We start from the raw sequence: 17,437 nt of genomic DNA on the forward strand, positions 1-17,437 counted from the left end.
ACATCGATGTACTTGAAGTGGGTTTTATCTAGGAGAATAGTATGAGGTCAGGACTCGGTATCAGTGGATTCTAAATATTTAATGACTCAGGTTAGATTGGGAGCCAAAAAACTTGATCAGAACATCCCTAGTCAAATGTAATTACTCTAAATCAGTGTTTGCTTTCCCTCTGTTTCTTTGCCATTTACCTGCCTAATGCACGGACAAACTTAATGCTGTTTACATTTCATTACAAGCTATTAAGACCGACAAAAACACACAAAGAGTCCACTTTTGTTGCTTGTCTTCCTCCTTTTAAGTGTGTTGAAGCTCCTGCAAGTACATTACAGGTAAAATTGAAAGTTCAAGGTCGCTCTCCAGGGACTGACCTCCATTCCTGTGTGGTTCTGGTTGTTCCGACTGGTTGCATCGCCAACACCACTGTTGGAGCGTTTGCAGTTGCTCCTGACCCGGGTGACCGGACTGGGCGTGCTCACCGCGCTGCTGCTCTCTGATTGGCTGTTACTGCTGCTGCCGCTGCTGGTGGTGTGAGGAGACGAAGGCGACGAAGACGTTTGGCTGCCGGATCGATCCTGCAGACTGAAGACATTCAGGAAGACAGAAGTCTACTGTTAAAGATGCACGAGAGCCTTTCTGATTAAAGATTAAAACTGGACTGAAGATGTTCGAGTCATTCCATATGAAATTAACCACATCTGAGAAAAGCTTCTGCCTCAGAATCAGCTGATTTTTATTGTGCAATACCTTCAGTGTATTAAAAAAAAAAAAAAAAAGATATATTTTCAGAGGTACAGAACCTTGACATACAAAGGGGTGAGTTGAATTTTTGCACATTTAAATTTGCTTTATTTTAATCGTTTTAACGCTCTCATAAGCTTTTATATTCGGTAGAACGACATGAAATTTTCAGGCAATAAAAACACATTGTTTAAAAATGAAACCAGAGGAATTTTGCATCGACTCAAGGTGTCACAATCCAACGACAAAATCCAATTTTTGTTTAGTGCAAAGTTTTCATCAGGAAACTGATAACACAAGCTGGTTATAGTAAAAGTAAAAATGCTGAACAAAAATGTGATTTTGTCTTTAGAGACCTGGAGTGCATGTAGAAGTCGTTTGTTTGCAGTTTTTAACGGATTCTTTTCATGGTTACAAAATTGCACGTGTCTGTCTAACGTACTGATGAGGTTTAAAAATGCTGGAAAAAATAACGTAAATTAAAAAAAAGTGCAACATTTCGACCCAACCCTGTGTACTCTGAAGGCCTGGAACTTATAGTATGAAAGTAAAATTTTTCATGACTTCATTAATTTTACTAAAGTTATTGTACAAAAACAAAGTGCTGATTCGGACGAGGTCATGTGTGAGGCATCGATTGATATTTAATGAAATGACCCTTTTGGATTCTGCTGGACGAAAGATCCACCGAGGATCCTGAGAAAAGTAGATCTTTGTAGGATCCACAGTCCTCACCTTGACGGCTCCTCTTCTTGGACCAGAACCGGTTCACTTATAAGACGCCTGCCGCTCCCACCGCTATGATCGGACAAGAGGAAGCTGGCTGTTCCCCTCAGCCTCAGTTTCTCCATCTTCCTCAGCAGAGTGGTGCCCTTCTTCCTGGGTGGTTTGTCTGGGAAGGATCCCTCAGCCTCCAGACTCATGGTGGACGATCCTCCACCACTTCCTCCGGGAGAGGGGGGTCCACTGAAGGAAGTGTCCAGGGACAGGGTCTTGTTTGTGGAGGAGCAGCGGGAGGAGCTCCTACTGGTCTCCTGGTCGTCCGTGGCGGTGACCGTGGTGGAGGCGGTGGCCGGTTCTCTGGGACTCTTGTGGTGGCCATCGTGGCCTTCGCTCTCGGTGCTGCTGGAGCTGTGGATGGAGCAGACATCGTGGCGGTCGCTGGGCCGGGTCGGGCTGTCGGGCAAGCGAAGGATGTCCACGGTGGTGTCGAGGCGGCGCCACTGTCGCGTCCGCCGGTCGTAGGTCCAATTGGGGCTGATGGCGCAGAAGTCTTCCTCGTCGCAGTCGTCTCCCTGGAGGGAGAAGACAAACAGTTCAGACTCCCAAATTCAAACAGGACATAGGAATGAAAAGAACCTGCAAGCACACAACAATGCTTTGTACTCAAATTTTGGCTCTTTTGCCATAAAACCAGGGCCGGTCCTGACCAATTTGGTGCCCTCGGCAAGATTGTAGTTTGCGCCCCGAGCATCACAGTGAATTTCACTCATAATTTTCATACAGTAACACAAACTGTATGCATGTATTCAAGCTTTTACTTAAGTATAAACAACACACTAAATGAAACTGAAGAAACAAGTCTTTGCGACACTCCCTGGCTAACTGACGTGTATTCAGGCAAATATTTAACCACAAGCGCCGATGCAGGTTCTCTACCGTCGTCTAAGACGCTAACGTAACGTTTTTGCGCCGAACGTTAGCAGCTAAGACGCTAACGTTTTCGCTAACGTCTTCTACCTTCTATCGCTAACGTAGTGTCTTTGCTGCTAAAGGTAGAGAAACTGTATTGGCGCTTGTTGACACATACTTGCCTGAATACATGTCAGTTAGCCGGGTAAGCTTGTGGCGCCCCCTGTGGAGGTTGGCGCCCTTAGCATTTGCCTGTACTGGCTCTGCATAAAACTTAGCATATCTCTGTAGCTTTGATTTTGACCATAGGTTGCATTTAGCACCAAGCAGTTTTTTTTTTGCTCCAGTGACATTTTTGCTCATTGTTGGTTCATTTTATTGAATATAATGAGTCCTGCTCCTCTGTAGAAACAGAACCATGACGAAAGGTTGGGAGAACTCAGAAACGTCTTCTGTGCAGGATGGCACAGTTGTATCTATCAAAATCTGAAAAACCTGGAATCGACATATCCAGCGTTTTTACCAATGCAAGTTAGAAACTGTAGCGCTACGTGTTACAGATATTTAACTGTTTACATTTCTACCACTTCTACAAACTTTTTCACTACTACACTGCAAACCAGCTGCAGAAAGATGCTTCACCAGCTGAATGGATCCTCCAACAGCTTGCTGCTCTGTTTGCTGTTTTTGAGCCATGCTGCATTTATTTTGTTGATCCCCAATGTTTTATATTTTCCCTCTCAGTGTCTCTAGAATCTCTCGATCAACCAAAAATTTACAGAATTTTTGTGACGTAGCAGTTGGTTGCAGCTGAGTCACTGATGGCTTCTGGGTTGTGCGAGGAGCTCAGTATTTAAAATGCTTTACAGGATCTGGTGTAATCTGGTCTATCTTTGCATATTTTTTAAGTGACTCAAGTAGAATAAGGTGACATTGATGGAATATCCTGATTTTAAGCTCCGATTTGGTTCATTTTCCCGACAAAACCACACGTTTACAGATGATTAGTCAAAGAACCTTCGGAAAGTTAAAAATCTAACAACTCTTTTTTTTTTTTTTTTCCAGTTTTTGGCTGATTCATGGTGTAATTTTCTCAATTTGTTAAAGATAACATGTTTTTCAAACTTGTCGAGATTTTTAACTGTCTTCAGCTTGTTTCATCTTTGCTAACATTAATTTAACTCGATGGCGGGAGCATTTTGAGGGAAAAGGTGCTAAAATATGATCGTCTTAATTCATTATTTTGCCTACTATGTAATCTTAAAAGTTTTTCCTAGAAATTAGTGCTGCTTAAATTAAGAATTTCTTTCCAATTGACCTCTTAAAGTAAGACTTCATTACACATACTTTTGTTGTGTCTAACAAGTTTGTCACATGTGGTATATAATGATAAAAGGGTGGAAAAGTGAAGACAATAAAGCTTTAATTCTGTCTGTCTGGTTTTCTTCTGGACATAATTTTCTCTCCTACAAAGAGAAACTGTCGCTGAGACCCGATCAGCTGGTATCAATCGATTGCATTAAGTGATGCTTAGCCAGCAGCATTGGTGGCGCGACGCCTCCCCGCGGCTGCGACGCCAGAGTCCCGCTGTGTTCGAGTTTGTCGGTGTTCGCTCTCGGCACTCACCCGGCGTTTTGATCTCCGCGGCTCCAGCCTCATTTCCACGCATTTGTTTAAAGTGATTAATCTCCTGAAGGAGGAAGAAGAGAGAGTTAGATGAGCTACAGGAGGCCAATGCTGGAGATCACAGCCATCAGTTACAGAAACACTTTCCAGAGAATTTCTAAGAAAATAAAGAGGTCAAAGTGTGGTCTGGAAAAAAATGGATAAAGAATTTTAATTGAATTTAAAAATCCTCTTTTCTTTGTTTTTTAAGGATTGGGCTGTGTTTTATGCACAACAGCAGCAACCGTTGGCCAACAGGCAGCCAGTTTAATGCCTGAACCAGCGGCATGAATGTAAACAAAGCTTGAAGCTTGAAACACCAAAGTGAAGCATCGAACTGGCCACAGATCAGACTGATGCTGAAGCAGGTCATTTTGGAGCTTATTTGGTTGGGTTACGCAAACCTGTACTGATTAACCCATAACTACCCTTTTTTAAATGCAGCCCCAAATTAAGTTAACAAGTTAAGATCAGAAAACACTGAAATTGTCTTTATAGCTTCATTTAAATCAGTTTCATCTGGCAACATGTTTGTTCTTCTAATATTGCAAACCTACGGAGGTTAATGAACGCTTTCTCAATTTGTATTTCTAGTTTGTATTTCTTTTCTTTGTGGTTGTATGTAGTTGTTAAAAGGTGTTCATGACATATCACATGTTCGTTACCTGCAGAGCGAGTCGAGGGCGTCCTTATCCAGGAAGTGGTGATCGCGCTTCGCCCGCTCGACGTCGATGGGGAACCTGCAGTCTGAAACACAAAAAAGACGGATGAACCAATGAGACGCCGTCTGAGGCCTCATCTGGATTTGCTCCGCATCGTGCTGCCGTTGACTCTGAGGGCCCCGTGGCTCAGGATTACCTCAGCGGGCTCGTATTTACCTTTGAATAATTGCACATACTGGGGGAAGCCGGCGGCTCGCAGCCAATCACAGGCCTCCTTGGCTTCAATCTCTGCAAACACGGAGAAGGAAAAACAGCATTTGATTCAATTATAATCAGTTCATGCTCCGCCCGCTTTAAGAGGGCAAATATTTGCACTTAATCAGTCGTCTGTTTATGAAGTTTAATTACATTTGCATTTGGGTAAAAAAAAAAAAAAAAGGAAACATTGAGGGAGAAAAACTGGAAGCCCATACAGGCTATTAATTATCTGTGACTCCTTGAAGAGGCCATTTTAATTAGTGCTAATTGGGTGAGAGTGGGGAAGGGAGCTTCTGAGAGAGGAGGGGAACGAGGGTTTTCATGTTTCCCGTCTCTTCATCTTCCATCTGTCTGCCAGAGTTTTCCCTCTGAGGCTGTTGCTATGGACGGCCGGATCAACGCGACGGCGCCCACATGCTAACCATCTGCTAATTACGCCCACCGAGGAATGATACCCGCGAAAAACAACCGATTCCAAAGGTGTGCCTTCTGTAAAACACGCCTGAAAGTTTCTCATACATGTAAAACTGACATTCTGAGCTTTGGGAGTACACATGCACTTTGAACAAAAGCTTTTTGCTGCTGGTCTTGGACAGCCTTAACTGCAGGTGTAATGAGGACAGTTTAACCTTCTGAACTCCCAAAAGCCACCGCCGGCTTTGAAGGGCATGTTGTCTTTTTACAAAATTGCCCAAATTACACTTTTTTTTTTCTTTTTTTTTCAAAGGCGGAAACAGAATTGTGCCGCAAGGTGGCGCAGTTGGTTAGCACTGTTGCCTCGCAGCAAGAAGGTTGCTGGTTCACGTCCCAGTGGGGGCACCAGGATCTTTCTGCGTGGAGTTTCCATGTTCTCCCCGTGCAGTGTGGGTTCTCTCCGGGTTCTCCGGCTTCCTCCCACAGTCCAAAAACTTGTTGAGGTTAATTGGTGATTCTAAATTGTCTGTAGGTGTGAATGTGAGTGTGCTTGGTTGTCTGTCTCTAAGTGTAGCCCTGTGATAGACTGGTGACCTGTCCAGGGTGTCCCCTGCCTTCACCCTATGCAGGGGTGTCCAATCCTGGTCCTCGAGGGCCACAATCCTGCATATTTTAGATGTTTCCCTCTTCCAACACACCTGATTCAAATGATCAGCTCATCATCAAGCTCTGCAGAAGCCTGATAATGATCCTGATCACTTGAATCAGGTGTGTTGGAAGAGGGACACATCTAAAATATGCAGGATTGTGGCCCTCGAGGACCAGGATTGGACACCCCTGACCCTGAGTCAGCTGGGATAGACTCCAGCCCCCCACGACCCTAGTGAGGATTAAGCGGTGTATAGATGATGGATGGATGGAAACAGAATTGTCAGATGTTCAACTTTCCAAAAGGCAAAAAAGGCTGAAAAATGAACTAAATCTTAATTTAAAATTGTGGCAATTCATCAAAATCATTGAATTCTACATGTCTCATTGCAAAATTTAAGACAAATTAAGCGTTTGCACCCAATTCTACGAGGAGTTCTGCACTCCTTGGCGCAACTGAGAAGCCACGAATGACTCAGCTGTGACCAACACTCAGAGACACGTATGGAAACGTATTAGTGAGACTGAGAGGAAAATAAAACAAACTGGATCAATGACATAACAGCAGCACGGCTCAGAAACAGTGCACAGAGGAGCACGTTGTTGGAAGATACATTCTGCATGGTGAAACATCTTTATAGAGTTGATGCATCACATAGTCTGTGGAGGCCGTAGAAATGTGAAAAGACCATTTCCCCCCCAGAACTGGCAACACCTGTAGATGATGGATGTAAACCACAGTTTAAGGTGGTAGTTATAGTTTTAGAAAACGTTTTAGCAGAATTGAAGAATGAAACTAAATATTTGTGACATCTTTTCCATGACTTACATCTGTATTAGGGATGAAGCTTTCAGACTGAGTGCCTTTCACATTTAAACTGAGTTGAAATGATGCAGCAGAAAACTCAAAACACTGCTTCTTTTTCTTTTGATGAAATAAAGAACCAAACCTGTGCTCTTTGCTGATTTTGCCTTCCAAGATTTTAGCATTTCAATGAGATATTTTATTTACATGCTGGCGTCTCCGAGTTCCAGAAAGCCGCTTTGACACCCAAACACCTCGTAGCATGGCGAGGAATTAAAATAAATCTGCTTTGTTCTGGAGCTTTTCATCCGATTGTGCTTCGTATTCTTTTACATCTGAGTTTGGCCGGCGATCCGTTTCTATCCACGTCTGTCCCACAGGGATTCGGGCTTGAATGTTTTTCCTCGAGGGCCCCGAGATAATTCTAATAATAACAATCATTCGGTTTCCCCGGTAAGATTTTTTTTCCCCTTGACCTCAAAGGTTTTCTGCAGAAGCCACTGTTGCCCTAAAGCAGCACATTAGGACCTGTTTAAAGTGGAAAACAGGTTTAAAAGACTTTTAACTCGTGACCCTCGAGGTTGCAAAGCGACGGATTGTGCTTCTCTGTGTCGGGCCAGCAGGAGAGTGACATGTTAGTGGGTTTACAGATCTCAGTGAGCAAACTTGATCCTTTTTCTGTCTCAAATGTCACATCGAAGCCGGAAAACGGGCTCAGCACCTAACTAGCCGGTTATTTAAAGGGTCAACACGCTTATGCTAATCCACCTGTGTTCTACCATTCAGATTTAATTTGGCCTGTTCCCGTCTTCCTCTGTCGTTTCGAAGGCTGCCACACTGAATTCTACCTTCCTCAGTGTTTACATATCTGGGCCATCTGCTTTATGCTGTGTTGGACCCCCGGGCCGGCGGGGGGAGCGAGACCCCATCACAGGCCAAGTTTCCGTCCTGCTGTGGAGGTAATCTTAAGCAAAAGTTTTGAAACGTCACATAAAATAAAACGCGAATGAGGTTCTTTTCCTTTGCTGCAGCTGAAAGGAACAAATAGGCAGTAAAAGAAAAAAAAAAACAACAACAAGAAGTGTTTGAAGAACCGATCCGTCACGGGCAAACGGCTGCTGTTGTTCTTTAGTGGAGACTAATGTTGGCCATATTTCATGCTGTCTGAATATGAAAACAAGAAATGCCCTTGGCGGTATTCTAGCTGCTAACTGCGACGGGCCTCTTTCTGCACGGAGGGAGCAGGTTTAACATTTCAGGGAAGGTTGTGGTGGGCAAATATTTTCTCAGAAAATCCAAATCCTCGTCTAAAGCTGTGCAGCCAGACTGAGAAAATGATTTCTTTCACTGCGTATTGTAAACATCCCGGATTACCTAAACGTTTTTTTTCTTTCTTTTTTCTTTTTTTTAATGCTGAGAAACGTTTCATTGCAGCTTTGTTATCCGTTGAACCTCTTCTAATTCTCTGCATCAGTTTCCACACAAAATAACGGATTTCTTGTCCAAGTGTTGGGGATCATTTTGTCATTTTAAGTGCACTCCAGTGTTCTGTTTAACGTGTTTGATGAAAAGCTGCCACCTAAACAAAAAGCAACATAAAGGAGCCTTAATTCAATCCTGCCATCCTGTTGTAAAGCTGCAACAACCTGTAATTGTGAATAGCATAACAGATGAGTGTTATATTTCTACAACCTCTAGAGACTCAGTGTTTTCAAATTACTCTGCACATCAGCTATAGAAAGACGTTTCACCATGCTGGATGTGTCTTCCAACAACTTGCTCCTCTGTTCACTGTTTCTGAGCCGTGCTGCATTTATTTATTGACCCAGTTTGTTTCATTTTCCCTCTCAGTCTCTCTAAAATGAATGTACGCAGCCTGCAGTTCAGCCGAAAAAGCTGAATCAGCCACAGCCTCTCCGTTGCACCAAGCAGTGTGAAATCTTTTGGTAAATTTTGATAAAAAGAAAATTAGGCAATAACATATTTCCGATTCTGATGTGGAATAAAGTGATTTTAAACTCGCATTTGGTTCATTTTTATGATGGACTTGCACGGCGCACAATTCATTCCAAGACAAAGCTGACAAACCGACAATTTGTTCAGTTTCTGGACCTGATAAATGGTGAAATTTAGCAGTTTTTAAAAGTGAAATTCCTTTTAAAACCACCAGGCTTTGTGATTATGGCGGTTAAATACCAAACTTCGACGTAATCAGCGCACGGATTCTTGAGTTATGGCGCTAAAGACGTGTTTTGTGAGGTCATCAAGTTTCCAATTGCTAAACACACATGGGTCGATGATGCTTCATGGAGTTCGGGACTTAAAAAAAATAAATATATAATTTGGTTTTATTTTGTGCAAGTCTTTCATTTGAATTGTGTAGCATCTTCCTAAATGAGGATGGTTGCGCACAACAGGCTTTTTTAAAATAAAGGAAACTGCTGACATTGACTGCTGTTGCCTGTAGACTTGCTTAACTTATGCTAACTGGCTAACGCAGCGCCAGCACCAATGTCAGAGCAGCAAGAAATGTCTGCAGTGATTTATTAGAGAATGTCACTGAAATGTGGACAAACAATGACGCAATGTGTGTATAGTGTTCTCTGAGAAACAAACCAGTCGTGGGTTTAGGAATGTGTAAAATCCATATCTGACCTAATTACCACATGAATTATGAGGAACAAACCGACAGTCCACACCTGTCAGAAACAACAATACACTTTCTGCTCGGCCTGCGTGTTTGGTGAAAGACTTCAGTTTCCACGTTTGGAGGCCTCCCAGCGTTTACGTAAGCGATTGTATCTGCCGGGCTCCTGTTTGAGTTTGACCACAGAAGGCAATGGCCTCTTCCCCTTTTTAAATGACTTTGTCTCTGAGGAAGTTATGATTTGGCCCCTCTGGGCGCTGATAAGAGATATGGATGTGTGATTAGGGTGACTCCGCCCGGCCAGCGCCAGGAAGCTGGAGGCGTGTTGTGTGGACGCTGAGGCCAGCTATAGATGTCGAGGTTACGTGCTCTCTGGACCGTTTGTTTGGGTGTTTATGCTCGTCTGGACACCAAAGCTTTGACCAGCACAAACAGAATTACTGCTCGCCATTGTCATTATCAGTCGACAGCCATTACCTGACTGGTAGTTCAGGAATTTAACAAATGTGAAATGACTTTTCTTGGTTTTCCCCTCTCTTTACGCTTCATCCAACTGAAATGTCCTTCCTGTGTTAGCCACACAGCCTGGAAGCAGGGGGAAAGCAAGTAAAGCTCTGTAATTAACACAATATATTTAATTACATTAAGCTATACAAAAGCTGAAGCTTGAAAGCTAGACTTCAGTGTTGTGCAGTCTTTGTGCTAAGCTAAGGCAGCCAGCCACTTACTGTAGCTTAGCATTTTGAGAAATACACCAACTGGCATTTGTTTTGACTAGATTGACACCATTCTAAAGTCTGCACCGTCCATACAAGGCCATAGGAAATAATCTGTTAGCTTAGCTTAGCACAAAGACTGGGGGCAGCTAGCCTGGCCCTGTCCAGATTGACAAGCAATGTTTTGTTTATTCAAACTGCAGAAAAACCAAAGCTTACAAGACTGCAATTTTCCATTTTACAACCTCTGTGCTAAGCTAAGCTAGCTGGCTTTTTCTTTTTTCTTTTTTTTTTTTACTGTAACTCAAGATTTAGGGAAATACACCGAATGTCATTTGTCAAGAGTTACACGAGAAGACTGATACCACTGGATAGCTTAGCTTCGCACAAACACTGAAATCAGTGGAAAAAAGCTAGCCTAGCTCTGTCCAAAGGGGACAAAATTAACCTTCCAAAAGTCAGCGACAAACAAGCTACACCTTGTTTAAGCAGTATGAAAACCAAAGCTTAACATTTTTTTGTGCTAAGCTCGGCTATGCGCTATTTGCTGTAGCCCAACATTTTGAGAAACATGTCAACCAGTGCTAGTGTCAAGAATTAGATGAGAAGATTTGGCACCATTCTTGTGGTTGTGTGGTCAATGTAAAGCTACAAGCAATACTAAGCTAGCTTAGCTTAGCACACACACTGAAAGCAGGGGGAGACAGCTAGCCTAGCTCTGTCCAAAGGTCACAAAATGAACCCATTCAAGCTCACTGATTAACATGCTGTGTGACAATGACAATTCACCACCTCGCAGCTTGTGTGATAGGCTAAACCAGGCGGCTACTTGCTTTAGTGCAACATTTTAGGAAATAATGTCCACTGGGAGTTGTAAAGAAGAATTACATGAGAAGATTGACACTATTCTTCAAGCTGTATGGTCAATGTAAAGCTACAAGCAATAGTTGATTAGCTTAGCTTAGCTTAGCATAAAGGCAGGCTGTTGGTTGTAGCTTCATATAGCTTAGAGTACTGACAAAAACTTAACATCAATCATAGCTAACTTTTGATAAGAAAAATAGCTCATCTTTAAAGTGGAAATGAATGCGAGGATACTGTATGACGTCTGTGTTTTGTCCAACTTTGCAAAAAAAAAAGGGAAAAAAAGGGCCAAGGCCAGATAAGTTCATCTTTCTTGTTTGGTCTCACACACTCAGCCATGTCGTGAGCATCCCCGGTCCTTCACAAGTTCAATATTGAGCTGATGTCTGAGGGCTTTCACGCCACTTTTTACGCTTCACTCCACACCTGCACGGCCGGTCACCGCTCTGCTCGCGGTTCTGGGAGACACTTAAGAGCGTCTCGCAGGACTCCAGAGGTGTGGTGGAAGATCAGAGGTATGTCAGCTGTCAAAACGCAGAGCAATGTTTTCCTCTTCTTCCTTTTTCTGCGCGCTTCTCCGACGATATTCCCCTGCCAGTCAAGTCAGCATGACAGGGGGAAGTTTAGGATGTCTGTGGTCACGAAGGGCCAGAGGGGTGAATACTAAAACTGGATGACTCACTTAGCAGACACACCAAGACCAACACAAAATATGCTTTATATTTAACAATAAGCTTCTATGTTGTGTTGTGAGACGTAAGGATTGGCCTCTGTCTCGGTAATCTTCTCCAAATCTTGTTGGTGTGACCGATTTTACTTTAATTATCAGAAGAAAACTAGCTTTAGAGATTTGTTAAAATAAAAATTGATCTCACTGTATAAACTTTAATCAGTGTGAAAGAGCCCAATGCAGAAGCAATGAAAAATTCTGTCCACATGACAAAATATCTCCATCCAACTGGAACGCAAGAACAACTACCAACCGTCAAACAAGCATGCTGGCTCAGCGTACACAAATGATACGTCAAATACCACTTTTGTATGCTGGTAGAGTGGTGCAGCAATGGAAAGTTGAGTTGTACAGTCATAGCTGCTAGTGCTTACCAAACGTATAGAAACTGGTGTGTATCTGTTGTTGTTTCAGACACATGCTCGAGACGAAAAGCAACAACAGGCATGCAAATTGAGGAAAATGTTGCAGAATATTCACATCAGTGTGGACAAGATCTGATGTTATGGTTTTTATGTATGTAGAAAAAAGTGGAGGTTTTGCATATTTCTGCTGCTGGGTAACTGGAACTTTATTGTAGTGGTAGGACAGTCTGATGTCTATTGGGTTTCTGTTGCAGTAAAACTACTGGAGAGATTGGTGGGACACATCAGCGTGAGGTCAGGGTTATACTTTCTGCATCCGCAAGTATGTGAGGTTTTAAGTGATGTAACTGTTGGGCAAGACTAAACTAACGTCACGCAAACAGTCCAAGTGGAACCGATGCCACAACAGTGCCCATGTGCAGAACACCTAGATAGAACCTGTGCATGAGCAGAAAGGAGTTTTCCAAGCAGACGACTGTGGACTACAAAAGTAGTGTAACAACAAGAATGGTGCTTCCATGGCAGCTGTCTGCAAGTATATTCAACTTTTAAATCAGGCTTAGGTCGCAGGACTACAACTTAAAAACAGAGGAAGATTTGAAAACTTCTGAGATGTAAACGAGAAGACATTGCTGGGTGCAGATTCAGTTGTGGCACATGAGGGTCCAGCTGCCACCTATTAACCTTCAAGTGACCGAACCCTATGAATGGATGTGTTATTGTGATATTTGTTTTTTTTTTTAAAGGAAGCTTGCACGGGCCCACTTATGACTCTTCCTCAGCTTTGATTTTATTGTAATTTTCCATTTCTGATCACTACACTTTAATTTTTTGCAACATTTACTGTGGTAAAAGCCTTCAGGCAGATACCTAAAGCTCAAAAAGACAATTACAACAACTCGATGAGTCGGCATCGCACTGTATAGATCATATGTTAGAATACATGCCATGGATAGAAGCAGTACAGGTATGATAAACACAATACAATGGGCTGATAAGTGACTCCATCTTGTTTTTTTGGTTGTTAATATAGCTTGGTCTGTTTAGGGTTAATTATTCAAGCTGAAAAGTAATTATATCAAGAATTATAACAAGTGTAACAAAGAAAGAAAGGCGCTCACTCTTGTCGAAAGGGAACAAAAACGCATTAACCTCCTGGCTCCACGTTTCTTAACCATTACAATGGACTCCATTAATTTCGGGCTCAGCGCTGACCCTCACATCCTCACCATTGTTTGGACATCATCAGCGGCTCGCTCAGGACGCCCTCACGTTTCTATACAGGTAGCAGCCAGGGGGCTTCCTGAATGGGAATCAACTGCTGCTGTTTACTGGAAGATGGCCTCGAACTCAGGGTCACCGCTTTGCTTTCCGTGCCAGAAGCAACAGGCAGGAACATACAGCAACCGACGATCGCTATGTTATTTCTAAAGGTTTAATTATGCAAACAATCTGTAAGCATTTGTACATTAGCATTAGCTGCACTGTAACAAGGGGTCAAATGGGTTTTGATGCTACGTGAAATGTGTCCGTAATGATGCATCAAACTCATCTGTGAGGTTCAAGAGGTTAAAGTCCTTGATGTTAAATAGCAATTACAGTTCAACGAGACATAATTTACCCCCACAAACTACTGTTTACGGGAGTGGCAAATCGTGCGCTTGGTTTTTATTTGCATGTATACTTGTCCACAGACACTTAACCAAACATGCAGACATGTTGGTGTTTTGCAAACGAGACCCAAGAGTTTAGTTTTCTGAAGATCTGAGGATGCTTTGGAGTCCACAGTTCAACCGCTTGTGTGCAATGTTGTTTTATGTAATGTAAATCGTTTGTTGCAATGGAACCTGAATGTAAATGTGGTTTCTGGACAAATCAAAATGCTAGCCCTGAGCAAAATCAAATCATTCTTTCTAAAAACCGTCTGAATTTCCACATGTCTTCATTTGCCAATGTCCTCTGTTAGCATGTTTCTGGTGTCGTGTAAACTAAGCCTTCCTAAAGATGATTTGTTTTAATTGTCTTTAGATTCATTTTTTATATATTTAGGTGCACTGTTGGTCCAGAAGAATGGTAGGTCATTCTTTGTACACAATAAAGTGACAATAAAGGAACCTTGAATCTTTGAGCAGAGTCAGAATGATTGCTTTTGCTTTTTCTTGTTTTTTTTTTCATCTCCAGGTATACATATCTGCAACTACAGCAGGTATAGAAACGCATAGAAGTCTCGAGTTTTATACTGCAGCTGTCTGTGGATGTGAAAGCCATGACTCAGCCTTAAGAACTGTCGACAGTTAGACGTAAGCACCAGTGATTCTTGACTCAATCCAACACTCTAGATATTCATTTCTGGAGACGTACACTGGAGTAAACCATGACCAGGCATGAAATCCCACAGTTTATATGGAAAAAGTCGTAACGGGCGCTGTGACGTCTGCTATTGTCACTGTGCAGTTAAATAAGAGAAGATGGACTCTTCCTCTGAAAGTCAGTTTATGTTCATACAACTCGAAGAAATGAAATGGGGGGCGCCGCTATAGCTCAGTGGGTTGAGCGTCCCATGTACAGGGATACAGTCCTGATGTGGAGGTCATGAGTTTGAATCCCGCTCATGGCCCTTTCCCACATGTCCTCCCCCCATTCTTCCCTCCCACTTTCCTGTCTCTCTCTCACTGCATTGTCACATAAAGGCCAAAAAAATAACTTAAAAAAAAAAGAAATGAAATGGGAAGCAGCATGAACTGAAAGCAGCATCGACACCTGTTTGTCTTTCCCGCTAACAAGAGCAGAGGTTCGTGGACGGAACATAATTCTGCAGAACCAAAGTCAGTTTAATTCATGATTTCAGACTTTTCTCTTTAGCCAATGGTACATTTGCTATCACTGACTAGTTGAACTGGTCCTAACTGGTAAACACACAGTCAGTAATAAGACAGTGTCACAAAAAGACACTGCTTTATATTCATGAGTCAATTTGATTGGGATGAAATTTTATTTAATCAGATAAATCTATACAATAAATAACACTGTAGGTTTTCAACTTATTATTTAAATTCCCCATGTACATTTTAATAGTAAACATTATGTGGTCTAAACCTTAATATTTAAATTAGTCCCGTAAATTAGCACAACATGTGATGTTGTAGGGATTTAACTAAAACCAGTCCAGTATATTTATGAAATATATATCATGGTAGGGTCTTTAAACTTGTCAGGTGTGTTTCTATAACATACAGTTTTGCATTGTTTAAGTAAGAATGTTATTCTAGAGTCCTAACCTTAATGTTTAGATTTGTATAAATAGATAAACTCATAATATTATTGGGTATCAAACTCAATATTTAAATTAGTTGAGCGCATTTGCAGAATGTAATGCCTAAATATTTGTATTGCATAGACAAATGTACATATCATAAATAACAGAGTAAGGTCTTGATATTTTTAATTAGTCAAGCAAGTCTGTATAATAAAATATATTGTAGGGTTTTAACCTCAATACGTACTAGCAACATGAATATATGTGATTAAAGTTTTTATATGTTTCATTCTACATGCATGTTTTCTATAAAAGTCTTGAGTTTTTCCACAAAAGACAAAATAAATTCTTGTTGCCAAGACTCTGATTAAGTAAACTTTCTTCGAGTTACAGAAGCAAACAAGAAACCAAGTGTCACTAAATGGCTTTTTGGAGCGACTTTCTGGCTTGTGCTTTTTCTGAAGTTTATTCTAGTTTTACTTTCTCTTAGTTGCTGTACAAAATCAGTATTATTAGATTGTCTAATTTCAGACTTCCTCACACGCCGAGCTGGTGGTTAGCGCTGCGTTCGCTCACACAAAGGTAGAGTTGAGTCATTGCTGTGCACTGTTGCCGTCCGTTGCTAACAACACTGCGCGTCCTGAACCTCGGTGCCAGTGGAAAGATGACTTTCCTGACTTTGGATAAACACTCTCAGGTTACCGCGAAGCAAACTGGAGGAACCACAGAGGCGTTCGCTAGAAACAGATATGACACATCCCAGCAGCGTGCCACCGGGCAGAAACCCAGCTGTCGCCAGGCCAAGCCAAACCAAACCGCATGTGCAGGAGATTTCTTTCGTTTCTTTGTTTTCTTTCAGCACGCATTGCACCTGTTGTGTCCAGATTTCGCTGAGCCGGTCACCTGCCAAAAGCATTTCGCCCGTTAAAAGTTGTTTGTTCTGTTCTGCTTCATGCCCAGAATCGGTCTGGCTGTCGACACAAGACGCGATGATGTGATCTAACTGAGGCGGCACATGAATTATGCTTCGCTCATGGTGGTTTGAGAAAACTCAGTCATTTGTTTGAATTTGGTGTATTGTTGGTGGGAAACGTCTAGAATGACTCTGCAGGAAAACTTTTCATTCAGATTTTATGACTGAGCTGCTGTATACTTCCTGAAAAGTTTCCAAAAAGAAGAAATCTGTGAATGTCAATTTTTTATTAAATTACCAAACTAAACCAACTTTTGTGTTAATCTGAGGGATGCATTTACAGAAACAGGTTAACCCTCTGATCCCAAACCAGTTTCTGGGCTTTCTGTTTTTGCTCCTGTTACAGTTGCAAATGACAAAATAAATGTCTATTTTGAAAACTTCATACAGCATTTTTCTGTGTCCACAGGTGTTACTAATACTGTTGGGTCAAGAATCTTGTGCAGTCGCTTCATTGTTTGCCAATTTTTAAAATGACAAGTCAAGAATACAGTGATTTTGATGAAATATCACAATTCTAACTTTGTTTGTGGCTATTTTTCCGAATGGAAACTGCATTTTACACAAATTCACAAACATTTTTTTTCAGTTTCTACAGTTTTTGTCTAATAAATGGTGTATTTTTGAATTTTTAAAAAAAGAAAACATGCATTTCCAATCTGCGAACAGGTTTTGGTGTTCACAGGGTTAAGAGGAGTTGACTTCAAGGGATTAGCATGTGTTTGAAGGGATTCTCGCACTTTTAGCTTTTATGTAATATACTTAAAATCAAATGCTATTTAACAGTTTGAAAAAGGCGCTCCTTTCTGGTGAGGAGTTAGTCTGGAATGTTGCTAATTGTACGCTTGTTAACGATGAAACTACAGCCTGCGGTGGGTTCGCTTAGCTTTTCTTAGCATAAAAACTACACAACAAAATCTGCTCAGCATCACCTAAAACCCACTAATAAACATGATATATCCCCACAGTGTAATTTGTACCAGAACCAAAGCGTAAAGAGGCAAATTTATTGTTTTCTGGGATGTTAGCGGCACCTCTGGTACGTTACTGGTTCAAGAAATAGT

The 17,437-nt window shown here is 41.8% G+C and overlaps 1 protein-coding gene across 1 annotated transcript in view; it reads right to left on the minus strand.

Annotated features, from left to right (window-relative positions):
* LOC103368429 (rho GTPase-activating protein 7) overlaps positions 1 to 17,437 on the minus strand; it is a 39,422-nt gene that overhangs the window by 18,676 nt on the left and 3,309 nt on the right. The window contains exons 2-6 of the mRNA XM_008296810.1: positions 4,914 to 4,985; positions 4,701 to 4,782; positions 3,997 to 4,060; positions 1,474 to 2,033; positions 369 to 579 (exon numbers count right to left, since the gene is read on the minus strand). Coding sequence (XP_008295032.1) covers positions 369 to 579; positions 1,474 to 2,033; positions 3,997 to 4,060; positions 4,701 to 4,782; positions 4,914 to 4,985 — 989 coding nt within the window. The remainder of the gene's footprint in view (positions 1 to 368; positions 580 to 1,473; positions 2,034 to 3,996; positions 4,061 to 4,700; positions 4,783 to 4,913; positions 4,986 to 17,437) is intronic.

The sequence above is a fragment of the Stegastes partitus genome, unplaced genomic scaffold (assembly GCF_000690725.1).
Source record: "Stegastes partitus isolate 25-593 unplaced genomic scaffold, Stegastes_partitus-1.0.2 Scaffold1153, whole genome shotgun sequence".
NCBI lineage: Eukaryota > Metazoa > Chordata > Actinopteri > Pomacentridae > Stegastes > Stegastes partitus.